We start from the raw sequence: 24,418 nt of genomic DNA, 5'->3' as shown, positions 1-24,418 counted from the left end.
TCAATAGTACAGAGTATGGGGTAGGCTATCGACGGTTATCTCTAAACGATACTGCGTGGCCTCGCGTCCAATATACGCGAGCTGAAAGCAGTATCATATCACGGCTTTGGGCCCAACACCTATCCAACCATCAAAGAGCAGCTGTGAGTCACGCGCGAGGACATGTGACCACTGTACAGGCTCGCCGAGGTGTGGCTGGTGCCCGTCGCGTACTCCATCTGGTATTCGTAATGCACATACGCTGTCGAGTAGGTTGTGCATGGAACGATGCTGCTCAGCCCGTCTTGGAGCATCGTAGTCCCAGCGAGCCTAAACGGCCAGCTGTTAGACCAGATACGGGCGTGTCACCATGGACAGACCTTTGGAATTGGTCCGTCGCACGATGCCCTACAAGCTACATGCCGACTGCACACTAGAGCGACTGGCACAGCGATGAGTAACGGTTCGGTTCGTAGGGCTCCGTTTCACGTGGAGAGCATGCCTGCAGAGATCGCCTAGATGGGCACAAGCGATTGCACAGTATTTTGGGAGCAAGTCATGGACGCTGGGGGAAGGCCTCTCGGCTGGTATCCGAAGGCATGTGGAAAATTCTGTATGGTAGACAGTCGTCTGCCGGGTTCTGCACAGCCTTCGGTCGGACAGGGCCCGCGGCGGCCGTATGCAGGGTGCGTGAGGGTGGTGTCGATCGCGCCGCTTTTGCGCGTTGGCGTAATGTTAGCGTAGACACCCCTGCAACGCCCAACATGGGTTGCGTCATAGGATGAGGTATGAAAGGAAACCGATTCCGCGTACTCAGCAGCCCAAGCCGTTTAAACTGTCGCTCAGCAATTTGCAATCTCTTACGACACACACATACACCTTAATCCCGACACTCCGAGCACAGCCGACGCAGACTCTGAATTCTTCCAACGTCTTCGACCGCGTGCTGCCCAGATCACCTCATCAAGTGGTCTTTCACTCAAATCGGCGAAGACTAACCGAGTCATCGGCCGGTAGCCCACTAGTATAAAGCAACTTGCCACCCGCGCTGGTCCCTTACTTTTCCTCCCGACCATTATGTTAGCGCTACCCACACAACGTCACCACCTTTCAACCATACCGTCACCACCGTCTTCACACTCCTCCTATCAACACCTGCCCCAGCAGTTTGCCGCACAACACCTCTACGACCAGAAGCTCCTCAACGACTACCTCGAGTCCCAGCAGCAGTCTTACGGCACTTCATCCAGCAGTGCACCCAACTCGTACATGACGAGCGCATACACCGACTTCGCGAACCCGGCCATCCGAATCCAGCAGTCGACACCCACACCGCAGCTTCCCCAGGCCTTCGCACAACCGCCTATGCTCTCGACCAGCAACACCAGCACGGGACTTGAGTCCTGGAACTATGGTAACGTGCAGGGCCAATCGCTCCAGACACCACACCAGAACCAGAACCGCGGCCACCAGCGCGCATCGTCTTCGTCTTCCGTAGGCTCAAGCGCCTCGCAATACCAGGCCGTTGGACCTTCCGCGGGCTACCAGTACGTCTCTCCCTCCGAATACCCGCCTTCGCACGAATCTGCGTTGGCTTACTCATCGAACGTGGCTGACATATATCCAAGGTCGTTCCAGAACCATCTCCCTACACCCACACATACACCTACCCAGGACTCGTTCATGAGCGGAAACAACTTCAGCAGCAACTACACACCAAACTCGGTCAACATGGACCACACCATGTCCGCACACATGTCGATGAAGCAAGCGCTCATGGAGCAGAGTGATGACGTACCAGACTACGCACACTCGGCCGGTCAATCAGTATCAAGCTACGGCCACGACTCTCCTGCCACGCCACACACTGCACAGGACGACATCGACTTCAAGATGCCTGCCAATGGTGAGAAGCTCTGCAGGATAGACTCCTGGCTTTTCAATCAGTTTTGTACTTACGATGACCCAGACACCCGCCCGATCCCCAAGTTCGAAAGGACCTACACCGACATTGCTGCCGACGCTGGCTTCTATGAACCCAGTGCCTCCGCCCAGGCGGTGTCTTCCAAGCCAGCTCAGTCGTCGCTGCTGTCGCCATACCGCAACAGCGCCAACGAGAACGTACAGCGTGCGCTCCAGGCAGCACAGTACGCTCGCTCACAGTCGCCAAGCAGCACTGCCTCAAGAAGTGACTCACCCTTCCGCAAGAGCTCACCCTACCGTCAGCCTAGCAACACGTTCAACTCGGCTATGAACACTGCTGTTGCGGCACGTGAGCAGAACCGCCAGGCTGATGCGGCTTACGCTATGAAGTCTCAGATGCAGCCCAGCGACGATTCTGAGCCAAAGACCATCTCGCCCAAGGACGCTCTGTTAGACTACCGGGAATCCGACGAAGAATCCAAAGTTCCATTGTTCCCGGACAGTGGCGCTAGCGAGTACGACAGCCAATACACCGGTGGCGACCAATATAGGACTGCCACCCAATCCAGCTTCGACACTCCATCATCACAGTCCTACCGTCGCGACAGCTGGGTAACACCACAGTTCTCACCAAACTTCTCCACTGCCTCCGCCCCATCATTACCGCAGGCATCGAGCTTTACCTTCGCCACTCCATCAATACAGAACATGCACAGCATGCCTATGAACGCACCATCTCAGTATCGATCAACACCCAACACTATGTCGTCGGGCGTCGACCAGACACCTGAGTTCCCTGCCCACCTGACTTCAATGGAGTCAAGTGCGAGCGAAGCTGAGCCACCGAGCGGCAGCCAGAACAGCGTCCTTTCAGACCGCTACATTACGAAGCCAACATCGACGGGCGCCGAGTCTGGTACCTACTCATGCACGTATCATGGCTGCTCCCAGCGTTTCGAGACCCCACAAAAGCTTCAGAAGCATAAGCGTGAGGGTCATCGAAGTGCCAATCTCAGCCAGGCTATGACGTCGGCGGCTATTTTGGAGCGCAATTCGCAGGCGGGACCCCACAAGTGTGAGCGCATCAACCCCACGATCGGCAAGCCCTGCAACACTGTATTTTCGCGGCCCTATGACCTCACCCGTCACGAGGACACGATACACAATGCGCGCAAGCAAAAGGTCCGCTGCGCACTCTGTGTCGAGGAGAAGACTTTTTCGCGCAACGACGCATTGACACGCCACATGCGTGTCGTGCATCCTGAGGTCGACTTCCCCGGAAAGCACCGCAGGCGCGGAGGTAACCACGACTGAGCATGACCCGATGGCATGCGCGGTCGTGTTGCGCGGAGGCCGTGCCTCTGCCGCGCTATCGCGCACATTCCAGAACAGCCGCGACCGCTCCATGGCATGCACCTGATCATTTCACGGATCCAATGCGACGCACCAAGGCTCTCTCTGAGACCGGGCGATGTTGATACCCATGCCTCTTGCAATCGCGGTCACGCGGTCACATTGCATTCAGTTGTCGCTGGTCCGAACTGAATCACCCGGCGTTCTGGTCACTTTTCTTCGACTGTACAGTATTCTGCTTTGATTTTCCAGCACATTCCTACGGACATGACTTTGAGCGACGAACCAGCGGGCGCATGGTACGATGATTTGACGAAAGAGATGGCTTCTGTATGTGCAACAAAAAAGCGATGATTTCCATAGACGACATCGCTGGCTCCAGTGGGCTTTGGTTTCGCCTGCGATTAGATTTCTTTACCTATTCTTCGATACACCCGGCTCCACTGGGAGCATTATTAATTTGTACAACACTTCACTATTCCTCAAATTGCGAAAGCCAGTTCTTCGTCCTTCCATCGTACTCAGCAAGGTTTTGACCGCAAGAGGAGGGAAAACACAAGCGGATGTACTATATGCATTGTAGCTAGCAATGATACCCCAGAGTAATATCAGCATCAAGCAATGTTCTATCTCAGCACCCAATATCTCTCTAGTGAACCCTCGTTCTTCTGTGACAGTTCTCCGGTGGTCGCCATGGCGTGCATGTCCAGCTACCATGTGTTCGACATACTCTACACCCAGCAACGGCGACGCCGGTCTCAACCAAAATGTCTCCCTCTACCATCGCCCTACTGCAAGCATCGTACGTCTCTTTACACCACAGCATGAACAACACAAGCTGACACCACATCAAGGTCTCACACTCTAGATTCAGCCTCTCGACCCATGTGCAACCTCATCGGCTCTGCATACCACAAACAAAAGCACAAACGTCTGCACGGGCAGCAAGTAGTTCCCACACCCAGCACCTGTCAGCACCTTAATCCCCTGCCACCACCACCACCACATCAACCAAGCATACATCCGACTTTGTTCCCGCGGAGACGACTCTCCGACGCACAAATGCGGGCTGAAAAGCACATAAGCGGCAGAATGGGAGCGCCGTGAGATCTGGACCCAGCAGATGCCGGTGCCGCCCGCGTCGGCCACGCTAGCGGTGTGCAGTAACACAGCCCTCAGCCTCTTCCTTATTTTTTTTCAAGTATGCATCTCCTATCAAACCCCGAGGAAGAATTTTCGGGGCATTCTAGAAGCCCTTTTTTTTCTTGGTCTTTGATGTGTTGCACAGGGTTTGGCATTTCAAAGCAGAAAGAACAGTGGGAAATCGGACCGAGGCTCGGGGATAGCGATGAATGCGTCTATCTACAATGTAGTATGTGCGTGTGCCTAGATAGACTCCCTGCTTCTACTCTAGTGTAAGGATGCAAGTCAATGCATCTATGATTCCATGGTTGCGTGACATGCACGACACCCGTCACTATCGAAAAGAAGAAGAAATGTGGATAGAGCAAGTATTACAATAGTATCATAACCCGGCACTAACTATTTTAACCCCCTAGGAACTAAATTCATTAGCGTGCATATACAGACTACATAGTTTGTATTAAAAACTTATTATATTAAAATAATATTATAATAATATAGAAAGTACTTCTTATAACTCTTCTACTTTTCTTTATTATAAAGTTTAATAGTAAAATAGCTTATTAAAATAATACTTCTTCTAATAAGATACTATCTATTATACCTTTATAGGCTTTTTATTCTTATTTAATCTTATAGCTTCTTAAAGTCTTTCTACTTTAAGACCTTAGTAAAAATATCTACTATATTATTTTTTAAGTTTATATATTCTAGATAAAGTGTACCTTTTTTAACTTTTTATCTAAGTATATAATATCTAATTCTAAAGTGTTTTATAACTTAGTAGTACTCTAAGTTTTTTAATAGAAGTTATATACTATTATTATTAATTATAATTATAGTACGTTTTTATCTAATATTAAGTTCTACTTTACTAAGTTTTATTAGAATCTTATTAAGTAGTTATTAAATCTATATAAGTTTATTTAATAGTTTTATAGTAGCTATATACTTAGCTTTCTAAGTAAACTATATAATAATATATTATTATTTTAAACTATATATAATAGTAGCTTCTCTAAGTTATATTATCTATCTACTTATTAACTTGCGTAAGTTCTTATATATAGCTTAGTTACTATTAGAGAAATCTACTAATAGACTTTAGTTTCTATATAGAAAGAAGATACTAGTATCTTTAGTTTTACTTAAATACTAGTATACTTATATAGCCTAATCTATATAAAATTATAAAAAGTTTAATATATATCTTAATAGTACTTCTACTATATAACTAATATTTAGTTAAGTTTTTAGTACTATATATAGTAGTTTACTAGTTATTAACTAGTACTCTTTCTTAAGACTAATAGAAGACTTATTCTAGTTTTTACTAATACTTAATAGCTTATTTATACTATATAGAATTATAGTTAGCGTAAGTTTTTAGAATTATTATTATTTAAAAATTTTATTAATATAGTTATATTAATAAATTAAGATACTATTATTAAGCTATTTAATATTTATACTAAGGTAGTATATATATCTACTTAAGTTCTTTATCTTAAACTTTTAAGTTAGCTTTATCTTAGCTTAACTAATTAAGTTAATATATAGTCTAGTAATAAGTATATTATTTATATATACTTCTATTAGTATTATTAGTTTAGAGTATAGATAGACTAATAGATTAAACTTAGATACTTTCTATCTAGTTATAAGAAGGTAGTTAGTTAGTTTTTTATACTACTATTAAAGTGCTTACTTAAGGCTATATAGCGCTTTTTATAGTAGTAATACTTTACTCTTTCTACCTTATTTAAATTCTTCTAGTTACTTAATATATATCTTTTCTTCTACTTCTCTATTTAAAAATATAGTAATAAAGTCTATCTAGTAAACTTTCTAACTAAATTATACTATAAGTATAAATAGAGATTTCTATAAGAAGTTTTTAATAACTATTATAAAAGTCTTATTATAGTTAAGTAAGTAGACTTATTTAAAACTATAGGCGTAATATTATACTTTATACTTCTCTACTTTACTATCTACTTTTTATTTTATATAAAGAACTTATCTTTCTAATAAGACTTTTCTATAAGTAGATTAGTTAACTACTTTTTATATATTAAGCTTATTAAGTTATTTATATTCTATCTTTATAGCTTTATAGTATTATAGAAAGTTAGGTAGTTATTTAGCTTATTTAAGCGTAATAGTATTTTATAGTATATTAATTAACTATAGAGCTATTAGAGTTACTATAAGTATATATTAAGTTATTAAACTATTAGCTTAAGTTAGTGTAGAGTTAGTTTATATTAGTAGAACGTTAATTTAAGTTAATTAATTATTAGTATTATAATTATTATTCTTATTATTAGATAACTCTTTAAACTTATTATTATTATTATTATTATTATTATTATTATTATTATTATTATTATTATTATTATTATTATTATTATTATTATTATTATTATTATTATTATTATTAGATAATTTATTAGAGTTATTATTATTATTATTACTTAGAATATAATTCTTATTATTACTAGAGTAATAGAAGCTTAAATTACTCTCTAACTTCTAATTATATAGTAAAGAAGAGTTAATATAACTATTCTATCTAGTATTAGAAAAAGTTAGTTATATACTATAGTAGAGATTATATAAATAGCGCTATAACTAGTTAATATTTAAATCTCTAGAATAACTACGTATAGTCTTAACGTTATAGTAATTATATAGTATTTTACTATTATAGTTTTTAGAAGTACTAAAGTATATTTTATTAAACTATTAATAGAATCTATAAATATAAAAGTTATTATAAAATATACTAGTGTACTTTAGAGTAGTATATTTTATATCTATACTATTACTATTAGAATAAACGCACTAGATATATCTATACTTAATATAATTTTTATAAAAACTACTTCTAGAGTATATAAGCTATAAACTAGTATATCTTATATACTTATTATCTTTAGACGCGTTTCTAAGATTCTTAGAAATATATCTCTTTTCTTATTATATATATACTTTATATAGATCTTCTCTATTATATAGTAGTTATTTACTTATATAAAAGATATACTTATTCTCTAAAGTAATCTCTTTAGCCTTTTTTATATAGTATAGAGTACTACATTTCTTATATTATAAGTATAGTTTATTAAAAGGTAGTATACTATTATACGTTTGTTTATTATAACTATATATAGTATATTTTTTATCTACTAGTAGGCCTAATTCTAGAGCTAATTAACTATATTCTCTAGCTTTTTTTATATAGTATAGAATACTACGTTTCTTATAGTATAAGTATAGTTTATTAAAAAGTAGTATACTATTATATATTTAGTTATTATAACTATATATAGTATATTTTTTATCTACTAGTAGACCTAATTCTAGAGCTAGTTAACTACCTTCTCTATTATAGTCTTATAGTATATAGTAATATTACTACTTCTTATAGAAAGTATATTTTCTATTAAAAAGTATAATACTATTATATTTACGCTTATATTAGAAATATATATAATATTTCTTAGTAAAGTTTTATTCTTTAGATTTACCTAAAACTAATTAACTATTTTCTTTATTATAGTCTTATAGTATATAGTAACTATACTACTTCTTATATAAAGTATATTTTTTATTAAATAGTATAATACTATTATATATACACTTACTTTTAAAATATATATAATATTTCTTAGTAGAGTTTTATTCTCTAGATCTACCTTTTGCGTTAGTAATAAAGAACTTAAAAGTAATAATAGTATTATCTTAGTTATCTAAAAAGATATTAAATATAAAATCTTTATTATAATTTTAAAGTTATAGTATAGAAGCTTATATAGCTTACCTAGAGTAGTACGTATTAGTATTAGACTAATAGTTATTATTATTATAATTAATACGTTATAATTAAGTAATCTACGTACTTTCTATTTAAGAGTTATTTATTTATTTACTATATATAATATCTACTATATTAACTTACTATATTTTATTCTTATTAGAGTTCTAGACTTATATATTAGTATTACCTTTATAGTCTATAAAGTAACCTAGCTATATATATAAATATAATTTATATATTATAGGTTAAGTACTACTATAAAAGGTTAACCTAGCTATTTAAGAAATAGATATATAGGCTTATATACTCTATAGTCTTATATTAGTAATATTTAGTCTCTAGTTATATATTACTTTATATAGTATCTTCTTAGATTTAAGTACGTATATTAGAGTATAGTTTTTAATATAGATAGTATATATCTAAACTTCTAGCTATAGCTTTTCTAATAGATTAGTGTTTATAAAAGCTTATTAAGTTTAAACATTAATAATTTAGAAAATAGTACTAAGAATAAATTATAATATACCTAATTAAGTATTACTAAGAATAATAGCTAATTAATTCTATATAGTTCTAATAGCTTACTCTATAACTCTATTTTATTAATATTAATATAGTGCGCTAGAAGTAATATAGATACCTTTATTAGTATAGTATTTTTTAAGTACTTTAGTAATAATAGTATTATCTATCTTAATATTATAAATAGTAAGTTTTTCTACTATATAAAGTTTCTTAAGTAATATAATAATATACTTATTAGATTTAGCTTTCTTTATAGGCTAACTCTACTAATAGTAGCTAAAGTTATTAATTATATTAAGTATATAACTAATACTATTAGTTTTCTTAATACTATATAGTCTCTAGATATTAATATAAAGAAGATTTTCTAGTATAGTACTTATATAGCTAGTAGAATCTCTAGGTATATAAACTATAGAAGTAGTAACTTTATAGATAGAGTAACTCTAATCTATATATACTTTAATTTCTTTCTTTAATACTATTATCTCTTTAGATATATTAATAAGTCTACTTATAGAATTAAAACTTATATATCTAAGATCTTAATAAAGTACCTATATATAGTTATTAAAGTTAAAGCTAGATATTAGTGTAGTATCTAGATTATTAATAGATTTAGTATTCTTAGTTAGTTAATTATTAGCTTTATTAGTACTATTCTTATTAATAGAGTTAACGTCTTTAGTTAGATAATTATTATTAATATTAGTTAGTAACGTATTAGCTAGTGTAATATTAGTAAATATAGTATTAATAATATTAAATATACTATTATAGTATATATTAAGGTAAAAGAGACTATTATAAACTATAGAGTTTATAAAAAGTTTATTATTATAAATAATATTAAATATAGTATTATTAATATATTTTTTAGCTTCTTTACTAGTAATCTATAATATAGATAATAAATTATATATAGTATTAAGTGCGTAAAGAATATTACTTAGTATAACTTAGTTCTAAAGTTTTTACTTAGTGTAAACGTTAATAAGTACTATACTACTACTAGTAATATTAAGGTAAAATTTAGTATTAGCTATATTAATTAACTTAATTAGTAGATCTATAAACTTAGTAAACTATTTCTTATTATTATATAGATATATACTTACACTAGAGTTAATAATCTATTTATTAATAAGAGAGTTATATATATTATTAATAAGAGCTAAGCTAACTACTATTTTTAACTCTAATTATTTCTTTAAACTTAGTCTATCTCTAATCTCTATAGTATTCTTTAGTTTATACTCTAACTTATAAGGTTAGTTAGCTAATAAACTATAAAATATTAGAGATAGTTATATACTAGTTTTATTAGAGTTATTAGTATTAGTATTATTATTAGACGTTATATTATATATATTAGGCTAGTTAGATAAATAATAGTTTAAGTAGAAGGCTTAACTATAAGAAAACTTAAAGAACTATATAGTTTTATAGAATACGTCTATAATAGATACTAGAATAAGAGTATTAGAATTATTATTCTAATTAATTTTAGTTATCTTTAATCTATAGATACGTAGAATTTATTTATTAAGTATTTTAAGATTAAGATAAAACGTAGATATAAACTTAATTATAGGTTATAATAAAGAAAAAGATATAGTATTATTAACTAGTACTTACTATAAAATATTAGAGTTATTAATAGATATATATTATTAAGAAGTAGTGTTAGTATTATTAGACTAGTCTAATAAGTAACTATTAATATAGAATATAAGATATTTACTATAAGAGATTATAATATTAGATTATTCTTAATTAGTAAGTTACGTACTATTATTTTACTTAGCTTTAATAGCTTACTAGATTACTATTTTAGTATTATTCTTATTAGAGTTAAATATAAAGCTTACTATCTTACTAGATTAATTATTATTTTTCTTATAATTCTTCTCTTTAAGTTTTATCTACTTAGGTTTTAGTTTAGAATATTTAATAAAATACTTATCTTCTAAGTAGTTATAGCTTTAATATTCTTTAACTAGATACTTAGTATTCTTATTTTAGTTCTTGTTAATATTAGTTATTTTATTTTTTTTATTCTTATTATCTTTTTTTAAGTATTTAGTTTACTTAATATTAATCTTAGTATCTTATAGTTATTACTTAATATTATCTAGTATAGGCTACTATACTCTTTATTAATTATAGAGTAGATTTATAATATAAGTTATCTCTTTATACTTAGAAGTTAGTAATCTAAAAATCTTAGCTTAAATAGCTATATTATTATATATTTTATTAAGTTCTTAAAGATATATAATATAGTTTTTTAGCTAACTAAAGAAGTTATTAAGATTTTTATAGTATTATAGACTAAGTAATTTAATTTCTTAGTAGAAAATCTAGAGATTCTAATAATTACTAAGTTAGTACTATTTCTTAATATACTAGAAAGTAATATTTAGTTTAGTATATTTATTTAAGACTAATTAAATAAAGTCTAAGATATAAAAACGTAAAAGTATTAGAGCCTTACTTTTCTTCTTTTAATACTAGTAATATTATATAAGTACTATATTATATTTCTTTTTAGTATTCTTTATTATTATTATTTAGTAGAATTCTACTTTTTTAGATAATATTATTAGTAGAATAAAAATATTATTAGTATTTTTAGAATTTACTTATATAAAAGTATTATATTATATAGTATTAAAAGCTTCTTATAAATAGAGTAGTATCTAAGGTTTCTTAATTTATATTTATATACTATTAATTTAGTTTTATATATTTAAATACTATATAATAATCTTAATATTTTATTTTTATTTAGTAAAGTTTTACTATCTAGTAAGTTTAGTAATCTTATATATAGTAAGGTCTTTAATATTTAGGTTATTGCTAGATATCTAGAAAGAATTTAATATTGTTATCTTAGTAATAAAAGAACTTAGGCTTATAACCTATTAAAAACTTATTATATTAAGATAATATTATAATAATATAGGAAGTACTTCTTATAACTCTTCTACTTCTCTTTATTATAAGGTTTAATAGTAAAATAGCTTATTAAAACAACAGTTTAACATAAATAGCGTGGTTCTATTTCCGCTCGGTACACTTTCACCGAGCAGACGTGACCCAACGCATGTGGGCTCCACCGAAAAACGTCGGATCTGGGCCTTGTCTGCCCACGAACGACGAGGTGCAGAGCGTCCGGGCCCTGGCTTGTGGGTGCGTGTGTACCACAGTGACTTGACCTATCGGAATTGCGCTGAGAGTATTGTGGGACGCACGTTAGGTGGGTTTTTGGCGTGCTGGGGGAACCGGCCGATGCGGTTGGACTGCAGGACGTCATGTAGGGCTGAGAAGAGCGCTGGGGATCGCGCGCAAGCGATTTGGTAGTAGTATCGATAGTAACGGCTTTGACGGCAGGAACGAACTTCACACATCTCGCTGGTGCGGCTGTAGAGTTCGCATGGCTTGTTTCAGAAAACCAAGGTCGCGTCGTTGTTGGCGCTGGCGTTGGCGCTGGTCGGACCTGACAAGACACGGCTGTTGACGTCGTCTGTGTGTGTTTAGAGTTCTGGGGAAATCCGGTTCGGGACCTGTCGACGTCAGAGTTGTCAGATAGCGAGGAACATCTTTGACGGAAATGGTTCATGCGTCCAAGACGTGTGCCGCGGAAGGTTTTCACTCGCCCTGGAAAGAAGGTGTCATTGTTCTTACGCTAGAAGATCGTCACGTCCATGGGTACGTGGGTTAAGCGGTGACCCTTTCAAGGTTTGTTCGGCTCCACGCGCATGACGCCCGTTATCCACTGTTTGGCTTTGACTACATCCGATGTTCCGCGGAGCGTGCTGCGTGTTGTTTTGGGTAAATATCTTGTTGCGAGTTTATGCGCGAGGGTTATATGATGTGAAGTCATCGGAAGGGAACTGTCGCGTCAGTGTTTACTGATCATGTTGCGCTGCTTGTTCATGGTCGTGAAACGATTGGTTCGAGTTGGTATTATGGATGCGCGCGTGCATGATTATTCCGCGGTGCAAATATATTGCGCGCATGTATTTTGATGGAAGATGTACGGAGATCTGTGATGCAGAGTGATGGACCGTGATGGTGCGTCTTCTCAGCTGTGGCTGATTTGAGCGCTGTTCGACAGCACGTACGTCTCTGATACTGACGGAGACATCGACATTTCAGACCATACAGAAAGAACACAGCATACGGTTAGTCTCTGTCAGGCAGATTGATGTGTTACGGTTTGAATATGATCATTGCTATAGCATTACGCAGTTCAGTCTCTCTTTCCGACATTGGTGTCCATACACCACATACAATGTGGTTCAATCAAGACTATGCATCGCCAACATATGCAAAGGCTGAATACCTGTGAACGAAAATCCCTTGCCGGGCAATTGTCTGTGATTTATACATCGGGACCTTGTTTTCAGTAACAGTGGTATATATATTTTCTATGGATGGTATCATACCCAGATATGTCGAAACTCCATGGTAGTCGTCACCATCATAGTCGCATGAGGTATTCTATCTCTGCCTTCACTATATATGGGGCAACAGGTCCGACCATTCCACACTACGGAAGCTACTCGCAGGAAGGGCCCTAAGACCAGCAAAACCTTCTACAATGATAAAAGTCCGCGCGATACCATATGACCCCATATGCGTCACGTTGAGAGCGTACTGGAAGAACGGATGTATCTCATCGATGAATTCTGTAACGGTATTGACTTGCGCAATACCTGCCAATCGACAAAGATTGGGGAGTTGCCAGTTCATCAAGATCCAAAGGTTACCGAAAGAGAATCCACATCCGATAAGTAGTAGGCAGGCGCCTCGCGAGAGATCTCGTTCTAACTGCGTTGGATAGTTGAAGTCCCACGCAACAAAGTGAATTAAGATGAAAGTGAGTGATATGATCGTAGAAACCCCAATCTCGGATGGGGTCACCTTCCCGGGATTTGCACGCGAGGTGTCTTTAAATCGAGTTATCGGGACATTTTTTGAATGGTTACCAACTGGAATCAAATGCTCGAAGCCCCACATTATAGGATCGAGAATTTGGTACGGATCTGGAGGCGGATTGATGAAGTCGAGTGGAGTGAGATTGAAAGGCTGCTTGGCTGCGTCCCCTGCTAAAGCCAGTACATCTCTTAGTCGGAGTGATCCTACGAGATGTAATGTCTCCGTCGTGTCAACGTCGAGGGGCTTATGGAACCAGAAGTAGAATGTCGGAAAAGTACACAGCACGATGGCTACGACATCGAGCTCGAGCATCGAGACAGCCAAGTGCTGAATAGCACGACCGATGCATTGAAGTGCATACCAGAGTATCTGAACGGATGTAAGGATACGTACGAAAGCGTCTGCTTTGTTCTTGTCCTGAAGAGTTTCGCGTTTTATCGTGGGGAAGTCGAGGAAGCCATTTTTTACAAGGTAGTGAACCTGGTGGGCGTTGATGGGAAAGCGTGGATAGTCTGGGGCATCAAGCACAAAGCCACCCATGTCGGCGAAGAAGGCGTGCGTCATGGACCATTCAGGATACCCGAGTTTACGAAACGCGGCCACAGAGTGTCGGGCAGAGAGATATTGGACCTGGGCGAACGACGCAAGGATCTCAGGAAAGAAGATGGTGAAGGCAACCCATGACAGCTTCGTCGACAGATACGATCGGAAGTCGTGCTTTTCGGGTATATTCAGGAAAACGACAGACCAACTGCACAAAAAGACAGTGACGACGCAGCTCCAGATGATATCGATTGTGCCGCGTTCATTTGGCGAGGCAACCCAGCCATGTACCAGGGTGGTGTTCATCCAGTTGAATTATGCTTGTAAATATCTAGACTTGTGTTGTCATATATTGAGTAATTTCTTGCGCGGTAAGCCACTTTATGGGACCTCATCGTTCATGAACATCGGGCCAAGTTGCAAAGATGGCGCTTTCTTGAGCCGCATTTCAGGTCGAGGGGCGTCTTATTGTTGCACACATCGGTCAGATAGCAGTACGTTTGCATCATGAACCATCTGATATGGGTAAGTGAACTGATGTGAGCTTGGGATTGACAGCCACACGATAAGTACCAACTCGTTCCATTGGTTTGGACGAGGCTGAACCAAGGCTGGGCTGCGCGAGGCTGCGTGGGGGCGGAAACGGCGGGAACTTGCAGCGGACGAAGAGCGGGACGATGGGCTCGGGAGAGGCTGCTCTACCCGTACCTTGGAGGTTAGATCGCTGGCAATGGCTGTCTTTAGTATTGGCGATGAGCTGGGATTGAATCAGATGGTCTGTATGCTAGTACCTCACCGCGGAGCATATGCCGGTGCTAAATCTGGCGAGAGTATGGGCATATCGGTATTGTGTATGTTAGTACTGAGCAATTTGCCTGGCGTGATTTATCCGTCGGTGCTGAATGGGTTGCCGATATGGTAAACATGCCGGTGGTGGAAAGTGACGGGGCTGATACATTTGACGAGCGTAAAGATTTGACGGGCGCGGATGTTTGATAGAGCTGGATGGTCTGCCGCGCGTGAATGGTCTGCCGTGCGTGGACGTTCTGCCGGGGTTGAATAGTTTGCCGATATGATAAACATGCCGGTGCTGAATCATGTGCCGGTATGATAAACATGCCGCGCGTGAATGTGTCGCTGCTGAATAGGCTGTCAGTATAGTAAGTTGCCGGTGCTGAATGGTTTGCCGGTATGGTAAAGATGCCGGGGGTGAGTCACTTATCGATATGGGAAGATTTGTCGGGCGTGAATCCTTTGCCGGTATGGTAAGATGCCGGTGCTGAATCCCTTGCCGGGCGTGAAGCTTGCCGTGCGTGAATGGTCTGCCGCGCGTGAATCGCTATCGATAGCGAGCAATCTTGTCGGTATGGAAAGAACTGTCGGGCGTGAATCATTCGCCGGTATGGTAATCTCTCGGTGCTGAATCGACTTAGCACTTCCAAATGCAAATGCTTGAACTCAGCATCCGCTCAGATACACGACCAGGACACAAGATGCAATCGCACATCTCTGGAGACACACTCAGCGTAATGCCATGCTTCATTCAAAATACACAAACGCTAATCCACCAACCCGTTATTGCAACGCCATATCCTACAGCTCACATACAAGAGCGTTTCACCGAGCCAGGTAAAGTATGCCTTTTGTTCCCTATCTCCTGTCATATCATCGCGCCCGCCGGAAATGAAACAATTTGTGTGTAATCGACGGCGATTCTAGGTAAGCTTCTGCTTGATGAAGAAAGCTCGCAAATGCGATAGTTGCCAGACACATGTCACACCCAGAATAACGAGTTGGATGAGTGTCCAGCGGACGACGCGGGAGTTGGTGTGTTCGGACTGGTCGCGGAATTCGGCCTCGCGTTCCTGCAAAAGGTGTTAGCCGGTGTCTTCCTATTGTACCCCCAGGGATGAGTGGACGCCAAACATACTCTCTGGAAGACCTGTTCCCTCCTTACGTCCTGCAACCTTGAGTTCAAGTCCTTGACTTTCTGCACCAGCGTCTGGACCTTGTCCTTATCCGTGCTCTCGATTCTGCTCGTCTCGCCAATCGCCATGTCCAGCGTGAACTTGACTGTGCCGTGTACTCCTGAGCTCAACCATCCACCGCCGCTGCTCGGTACGTTCTGAGGAGTTACGCAGATCCTATGTTGGCCGCTGTCGGCAGCGCTGAAGGTGAAGCGTCCGTTCGAGCTGCCCCGTTGGGCAACAATACGGTGGTTGTTGTCAAAGGTCTCCTCTACGGTGACGAAGACGCCGACGTCGGGCTTGGTTTGGTAGGTCTTGGTTGCGTCGTCCCATGCTTCGGCGTGGTAGTGGCCTGGGGTTTGTTAGTCGTGGGTTCTCCCGCTGACTCTGCGACGTCTCCAGGTCAGGAGACTCCTATGTGAGAGAATGTCGTACCAACAACCAGCGTGTCCTTGGGCAATTCCTCGTAGAAGCACTTCTGGACCGCTCCGTCCATGAAGAAGTGCAGCGCTTGTGACGGTACCGCCAGCGCGGCTGCGAGCAGTAATGTTGGTTTCCACATGTCTGCGATTCTGCTTCCCCGTGGAGGACTAATTGTAGCGCAGAGTTTGAGTGTTGGGTGAGCTGGTCACTTGGGAATCTTGAAGCTCGTATGCTCGAGATCGCGAAACTCCAGGTGTACGTTCCGAAAGCGGTTAGACCTCCGACACGTGCCCGCGTCGCTCCCTCCACGGCGTCTTGAGACTACAGTACCGCGACTTCACCCGCAGTTTTCTACTATCCACCCTTTCGAAGCTGCATGTGTCAACATAGACGTCAGATTATGACGACACATGCATTTCGGAAACTCGACACAACAAATGTAAAGGGCTGCAGCAGTTGCTGATGGCAGACCAAAAGTACTGTCGTCGTAGTATGAAGAGAATATAGTACACTACTACATACAGCTAGATAGATGCGAGCTCACGTAAGACTATCTTCATACATACAGTCGAGTCAGCGGCGATTATACAAGAAATCCACTCAATCCAGCCACCTCCGAGGCCAACCCCGCAACTACAACATATAACCTAGGTAAACAGATTGTCTGCATATTTTCAGCCGCATCGACGATATCCATCTTCTCTTCCTTTCGTCTCCCGTCTCCCTTGGATCCTGTCTTATAAAACTTCTGTCCTGTCAAATACTACCTCAGCAAAACCACATCCATCTCAGTCTCGCTATAACCAACCATCCACACAAAAACCACACACAATGACACTCTTCACGCCCTCCCCCTCCGACCTAAAAGCCCTCTCCAGCACCCCCAAAACAATCCTCATAACCGGCGGCTCCTCCGGCATCGGTCTCGCAACAGCAACCCTCCTCTCATCCCTAAACCCATCCCACAACCTCATCCTCCTCGATCTCCAACCCCCACCTCCAACCTTCAAGCACTCGGCTTCCAACCTGCTCATCCACACCTGCGACATCACCTCCTGGCCCTCGCAACGCGCCGGATTCGCAGCAGGCCACGCGTGCTTCGGCCGCATAGACTGCGTATTCGTCAACGCAGGGATAGCCGAACACGGCGACCAATTCTTCGACGATGCGCTGGATAGCGAGGGGGAATTGGCGGAACCAGACCACCGAACGCTGACGCTGGATATGAATGCCGCGGCTGCCACGACCAAACTCGCCATCTACTACCTGCGGAAAAACGGGGCACAGGGTGGTTCTATTGTGCTAACAGCGAGTCTAGCGGGGTATCTGGCTTCAGCGGGTGCGCCGTTGTATTCTGCGGCGAAACATGGGGTGGTGGGCTTGATGAGGGCGTTGAAGCAGGAATGTGCGAAACTGGGGATTAGTATTTCGGTTGTTGCGCCTGCGATTACGGTTACGCCTATCTTGACGGCGAATAACACCAAGTTGGCTATGCAGCCTGATGCGTACGCGAAGCAGATGGCGGAGGCGGGTGTGCCGATTAATCGACCTGAAGCTGTGGCGCTGGCGGTGTGTTGGTTGTTCAATGAGGGCAGCAAGGCGAATGGTGCGGGCATATTCATCCAAGCGGATCGATTTGCGGATTTGGAGACAGGGTTGGCGAAGAGCAGGCAGGCGTGGATGGGTAAGGAGATGTTGGAGCTGTTTCGTGGGGGAAGGAACGCGCCGTTGTTTGCAAGACTGGAACAGGATGAGGTCAAGGCGAAGATATAGCTAGTTGCATGAGGTAGGATGATGTTGTACATTCCTGCGCTATGCAGTGTGGATAGTGATGCATCGTAGCTAACAATACCAACAGGGCTATTCCAGTCCCCTATCCATATCCATATCCGTATCATTTTCCCAATGACGAATGTTTTCCCTTCTTGTCAATCCAATCCCAACGCCATCGCTATGCTATCAAAAGCAGAAGTCAAAAGTAGAAACCACACTCCAAGTCAAAGCCAGCCCCCTCATTTCCTCGCCCGTTTGCTGCTGACTTCACTGCCTTGAGAGAAGACACTGGCGCTCCTCTTATGGCTTTGTCCCGGTGCGCCTTGACTCGTCGCTCGAGACTGCTGTTTACTACTCTCATCTTCGCCTTCTGCATCCACGTCGCCATCGTCGTCTTCGCCGTTGAATCCACCCTCGTCTTCCTCGCCTTCGGCATCATCGTCGGGGTTATCAGCGTCGTTGTTATCTTCGCGGTCGTCCCTATCGGCTTCGGCATCATCGCCGTAGTTTTTATTAACGTCATCTTCGTCTTCCTCGTCGTCGTTCTCCCCGTCGGCATCATCATCTCCGCCAGGTGTCTGTTGTTGTGATTCAGGGACTTCTTGTTTTGGTTGTCCTTCGCCTCCTTCACCACCACCGTCTCGTCGAGCCTTCATGGCTAGCAAGACCTTGCACTCTCCCTCCTCCTTCTCTCGGACCTTACGTACGTCGAGTAGTTTACTGACTTTCGAGACGAGATTCTCAAAGACTTCGCCGACCTTGCTCGTTGGTATGCTGACAATGTCACTAACGCCCAACGCCGCGAGCATTTGGCCAATCTTTTGAGTCTGGACGTTGCTCTTTGCTTGTCGCATCTTAAGCAGCTTGTCCGAGCCAAATGTGACACCCGAGGTAAGTCTCTCGTGCGTTGAGACGTTGAAGCGGTGTTCTTGGTGTGGAGAGAGGTGCTTGACAGGCGTCTGGGCGGTAGGTTGTTGGTTTTGTGCCATGCTTTGCCGCCGATTTGCTGCCGAGAGCTGTTGTTGTGCTGAACCAGGAGTGTGTACCATGTCGTTTGCGGAGAGGCTGAGTCTACCAGGTCCTGTTCCACCGCCAGATGCGCGTTTTTTACTACGATCCTGCTGGAACAGCTGTTGGAAGAGGGCCTGGAGGGCTTGTGATGATGTAAAGGCTTGAAGACCTGCGGAGACGGCCTGGTTCTGCGGCGGTGCGTCCAGTCGTGCCCGGAGCTCCTCGCGCTCGGCATCGAGTCGGTTGGCCGCCATGTTGATGCGCTGCAGCTCGGTGAGCAGGAACTCCTCCTCTTTGACCTCGTCCATTGTGCGGTTGATGAGTGCCGTGGCCAACATCTTTCGATTCCGCTCCATAACCGGATCGAACTTTGTGAGCATCTCGTACAGGCTGTATTGGTCGGCGTCCATGGAGACTTCCGGTATGCGCTGCTTCATGAGCTTGGCTGAGATATCGTAGAAGCGTGCTTTGAGGTCCTCTAACGACCGCTTCTTCGACGGCGCAAAGGGCATGGTGGCTAGCGCTTGGTCCTCGCTGTTTGCTGGCTCTGACGGGCGTGGTTGCGTCGGCTTGTAGTCGTAGCGATCCCATATCACAGGCCAGCGATACGAGTAGTCTTTTACTACTTCGAATAGGTAGTCTGTCTCCTCGCGACTCCAGTCATCGCTCCGCAGGTACTGGTTGTATTCCTCGTCTGTGAAGCCGGGCATGTCTACTTTGATGTCGTATTTGGCGTAGTCGGCGCACGTCTCGATGTAGTTGTCGGCGGTGTCGCTTTCCTGCATCGGCGCGTCGTCGGCTTCCTGTACGGGTGGTGCGGTCGTGGGCTTGCGCCGCCAGTGCTTGAGGACGAGGCCATCGTTGCGCGCCGGATTCATAAACGGCTGCTGTACCCTAGAAGCGCGAATTAGCCAATCCTCCGCAGTGCCTCGCGCGTACATACCATCTCTTTGCAGGGCCAGTGCTCTGTCTCTTCGCCCGATACGCCTTCTTCTCCTCGTAGACGGCGACAGGCGGCGGCCGTTCGCCATATAGCGCAGCAACCTCGCGCGCAACGCCCTCTGGTCGAATGAGAGTCAGTCTCGACCTTTTGACGATTTCCCAAGGAAAGACGTAAGGACTGCCAAACGTACGTATCTTCCTGCTCCCTCCTGCAGGCTTTGAGCGCTTCTGAGTCTGCGCTGCCACGGCTGCTGGACCTACTGCCTTTGGCGCATCACCGCCGGCAGCAGGCAGCCCGAGCATATCGCGCACATCGCGTCCCGACGCCATCGCAACTTTCGCAAGGCGCCGCTGATCGATGAGCCGGTAGTAGGAGAGGGTGCGGGTGATGGAATCGCAGGGCCCCGGGGTGGACGAGCTTAATTTCGTTGTTGGGAAGTCGCGTTGGACCCTGCGCGGGTACCTCACGTGTGGGAATATTGGAATGGCGAAGGAAAAAGTCAAAATGGGCGGATACTCAAATCCAAAAGAATGCGCAAGGGTTTTCGACAGATTCAAGTGCAAATCAAGCTACAAGTCAAGTTCTTGCGCTATAGGCACGCACAGCTATGGAGTCATGGATTGCCGCTGTTACGGCACCTTCCAATCGCATACGCAAAGAGGCCATAGCTCCCTGGTGCCCTCCCATGACCGACCCCTCAGATCGCCGCTACCAAGAATGCCAGACAGACATCCATGGATCATCAATGATGTTGACCATGGCAAACGTCACTACTGGACAAAGATGAAATTTGGTGTAGTAAGTGCGTCTATTCGCCCGACTACTCTACCTGAACTAGAACGAGATCCGTCTGTCGCCCTGTACACGCGATGGGCCGTCAGAAGAGACTCCTTTACATGCTATATTTTCCTCGTGCCAAAATGAATAATGAAAATGAGATGCCACAAGTGCGAGCCTCCCCAAGCACACCGCAACGCCGCAAGCGCCCAATGGAAAATCGCTCCCACACTACTGCCAGCTGATGTAGTCTCGCAACGCGGGAGCGCAGAGGTGAAGGAGAGGGTGGTGATGATGTTTTTCGGCGCTGATGAGGAATCCAGGCTGGTGTGGGAGGCGGTTCGGTCGCTCGGTCGTCGTAACTATTACCGTGGAAGGAGATTTTCGATCCCGTCTATCAATCATTACAAGATACCTATACAGGAAGAAAACGTGACCGGGAACACTATCGCTCAAAGAACGGACTCCAGGATGCAACGCAAAGGGAAGGAAACCAAGCTTGGCGACCGCGATTACTACTTGCTGGCGCCGCAGCACAGGGCATTCGCCAGTTTTTGCATGAAGCTAGGCTTCTCGGCACTCTGTCGCGTCGGTTGCGGGTTCGGACTGCTGGCAGGCGCAGCACGGTTGTTCTGTGCCAGGTTGGGCTGGCTGTGTTGGAATTGGGCCTGCGTTGAGGCACCCTCGGGCGGCGCAAGCTCGCCCATGCTCTTCCGCTTGATTTGCGAATCACGGTTCATAGTCTCGCGTGGGCTCCTTCCGGGCTGAGCGCGGGTCGCGCCAGGCTTGGGCAGAGGCTCGTTGAGACGGTGGTGGTCGATAGGCAGATGCGTCTTTTGTTGCCTGTGTTGCTGGCCTTGCATGTTCACAGCCATGGATGAGTTGGGGTTGGCGTTGGAGTGGTGCATCGCCTGGGCAGCCGATGGGTGCGACTTGAGGACCTCCCAGCCCTTGCCGTTGTTCAGCTTCATCCAGTCGTACTCGCCGTCCTCGATCTCTCCGGTGCTCTTGAGAGCCTGAGTGAACAGCTCCCGTAGGTAGTCGTAGTCGGGTGTGTCCTCGAAGCCGAGGTTACGCACGTAGCTGAGGTACTTGTTGAATTCCTCTGCGCATTGTTAGTAGTGATAGAATTAGTGAATGCAGCCAACATACCAGGGAACCCATCGCACAGATCCTTAATGGGGGTGGTCTGCTTCTTCTCGCCAATCTTCTCGTACTTCTGCTTGTTGGTGGCAGCCTTGAGACCTTGCCATGGCAGTCCACCGCGCAGGAAGTACATGAAGACATGACCGAGCGCCTCGAGATCGTCGCGACGGGATTGTTCGCGCCCGAGATGGGTGTTGATGCTCATGTATCGAGCGGTACCGGAGAGAGACTTGCGTTCCCTGTACGGGATGTGCTGCTTCGTCTTGGGGTCACGGTACTGCTTCGCCATACCGAAGTCGACGACGTGGATGACATTGGCGCTCTTTGAGCCAGGGCGGCCGATGAGGAAGTTGTCGGGCTTGATGTCGCGGTAGATGAGGTTCTTCTCGTGGATGGTCTGAACCCGTGACAGCTAGATGAGGTGTAAGCAGAGGAGAGTACAGTGATGCTGTCGGAACGTACCATCTGCTTGGCTACCATGACGACCGTCTTGATGGAGAACTTCCTGTTGCAGTGGTCGAACAGGTCCTCCAAGCTCGGGCCGAGGAGGTCGATGACCAGAATGTTGTGTAGGCCCTCCTGGCCGAAATAATAGACATTAGGGATCCCGGCTGCAGATGGTTAGCCACCTAGTCGAGGTGCATACATGCGTTGATATACAGGGTGGTGTCGATCACGAGCACCAAAACAAGCGGTAAAGGGGAAGCGAGGTCGGTACTTACGGCAGCCCACGAGGATCTTGTATGTGCGGTACTCGTCGCGCAATTGAGGAGCGTCGCTCTTGCGCGGCTCGAATTTGATGGCGACCTGCTGCTGGTTGAGCAGGTTGGTGCCCTCGAAGATGACGCCGAAGCTGCCCTCGCCAATCTTCTTGCCGACGCGGTAGTGCACGCCGACGACGTTGGAGCTCGTGCTGCCGCTCGCCATGGTGTCGATGGAGCCCGGATAACGGAGGGGAGGAGGAAGGGAGGTGGACGGGAGTGGCAGAGAGGTGCGTGGCTTGGTGGTTGTGACAGCAGCGAGACAGGGCCGCAGCCGTAGGCCGGGAACGAGGCTATGCAACCGGCGAACGCGACTCGGCGTTGCTGAGACGGCGGGTCGAGGGCGAGGCGGGAGCGACCTGTGGTGCTGCAACGAGCAGCGTGCGAGGGGACGGGGAGGTCAGAGGAAGGCACGTAGGACAGGCACGTATAGTGAAGAAAGAGCGACCGACTCTCGACGCGGAAAAGACGTGGAGAAGGGGAAGGAGCGACTGGGCATGGGGCGTGCACTAGCAACCTATCAACCGACCCTTCGCTAGACTCTTAGTAGCACCCAATTCACTGAGAGCACGGGACTGCCACCGTGAGCTATTTACACCCGCCTGCATAGAGACGGAAGTGCACGCTGGCCGTCGTCGTGGGCGCAGGCGTGGGCAGCCCGATGCAGCGGCTCAATTCTGGCTTTCATGCATTCCGCAGCCCATCCCAGGTCGCTCGCGGCGCAGCCGTCCTTTCCCCACTGAGCTGTCACTTTGTTGTTGTACCTGCAGCACAGTCCACACCAGAACTAGCATCCTCCGAGCAAAAGCAGCCCTGGGACGCCCTCGGAAATTCGACGCATCCTTTCCCAGCCAACAAGCGCGCCCGCGCGAAGGGAAGCCTGGTCAGCGGATTCGCGACGGCAATCAGCAGGGTGAAGACTCTGTCCTCCGTCATCGCCATCGACATCGACATCTCCATCGCCATCGCCGTCGCAGCTCGACGATCTTTCCTGCTGTAGAGCCGCAACAGTACCGGCACGGCTAGCACGTATTGGCCGGTCGTGTGTCCTGTCCAGCCTCACCGCTGCTGTGCCTCATGCTGTTCATGCATGCCGCCTACGTCAAGTCGGTGGCTTCGCCTCACGGCATGGCCAACGGTTTTGGTGCGACAAGAAAGAAGCAAAGGTAGTCCTCTTGACATGTACTCCATCGACATCTCCCGCCTCTCATCTCAACGCGCAGCACCACTTTTTCACAACCCGGCCTCAAGTCACCCAACGGCCGTTGCCGAGTCAGGTCATTGGTGCGCGTCGGCTTCCGCGCCCTCTCGCTCGCGCCACACTCGGTTCCCTGACACGGCTGGGTACCCACCGCGCAAATGAACGCTTGTCGTCGCT

The 24,418-nt window shown here is 43.9% G+C and overlaps 6 protein-coding genes across 6 annotated transcripts; 2 read left to right on the top strand and 4 right to left on the bottom strand.

Annotated features, from left to right (window-relative positions):
- Positions 1-1,056: 1,056 nt before the first annotated feature.
- J4E78_003545 (uncharacterized protein) lies at positions 1,057-3,216 on the top strand (the record flags this gene model as incomplete). Its single annotated transcript, XM_049364183.1, has 1 exon — positions 1,057-3,216. The coding sequence occupies one exon, from the start codon at positions 1,057-1,059 to the stop codon at positions 3,214-3,216; it is 2,160 nt and encodes a 719-aa protein (XP_049224848.1).
- A 10,057-nt stretch (positions 3,217-13,273) lies between these two features.
- Positions 13,274-14,260, bottom strand: J4E78_003544 (uncharacterized protein; the record flags this gene model as incomplete). The annotated part of the gene is made up of 1 exon (XM_049364182.1): positions 13,274-14,260. One exon carries the CDS (start codon positions 14,258-14,260, stop codon positions 13,274-13,276), a length of 987 nt encoding a protein of 328 aa, XP_049224847.1.
- A 1,694-nt stretch (positions 14,261-15,954) lies between these two features.
- Positions 15,955-16,768, bottom strand: J4E78_003543 (uncharacterized protein; the record flags this gene model as incomplete). The annotated part of the gene is made up of 3 exons (XM_049364181.1): positions 15,955-16,104; positions 16,170-16,558; positions 16,642-16,768. 3 exons carry the CDS (start codon positions 16,766-16,768, stop codon positions 15,955-15,957), a joined length of 666 nt encoding a protein of 221 aa, XP_049224846.1.
- Positions 16,769-17,460: 692 nt separating this feature from the next.
- On the top strand, positions 17,461-18,402 carry J4E78_003542 (uncharacterized protein; the record flags this gene model as incomplete). Its single annotated transcript, XM_049364180.1, has 1 exon — positions 17,461-18,402. One exon carries the CDS (start codon positions 17,461-17,463, stop codon positions 18,400-18,402), a length of 942 nt encoding a protein of 313 aa, XP_049224845.1.
- Positions 18,403-18,641: 239 nt separating this feature from the next.
- Positions 18,642-20,685, bottom strand: J4E78_003541 (uncharacterized protein; the record flags this gene model as incomplete). Its single annotated transcript, XM_049364179.1, has 2 exons — positions 18,642-20,307; positions 20,357-20,685. 2 exons carry the CDS (start codon positions 20,683-20,685, stop codon positions 18,642-18,644), a joined length of 1,995 nt encoding a protein of 664 aa, XP_049224844.1.
- A 963-nt stretch (positions 20,686-21,648) lies between these two features.
- CKI1 (bifunctional choline kinase/ethanolamine kinase cki1) lies at positions 21,649-23,206 on the bottom strand (the record flags this gene model as incomplete). Its single annotated transcript, XM_049364178.1, has 4 exons — positions 21,649-22,238; positions 22,286-22,691; positions 22,742-22,890; positions 23,002-23,206. The coding sequence occupies 4 exons, from the start codon at positions 23,204-23,206 to the stop codon at positions 21,649-21,651; spliced, it is 1,350 nt and encodes a 449-aa protein (XP_049224843.1).
- Between the last annotated feature and the right edge of the window lie 1,212 nt (positions 23,207-24,418).

The sequence above is a fragment of the Alternaria triticimaculans genome, assembly GCF_023758025.1.
Source record: "Alternaria triticimaculans strain BMP 0046 chromosome Unknown scaffold_3, whole genome shotgun sequence".
Lineage (NCBI taxonomy): Eukaryota > Fungi > Ascomycota > Dothideomycetes > Pleosporales > Pleosporaceae > Alternaria > Alternaria triticimaculans.
The sequence above is the reverse complement of the archived record's forward strand: the minus strand, read 5'-3'. Positions and strand labels throughout refer to the sequence as shown.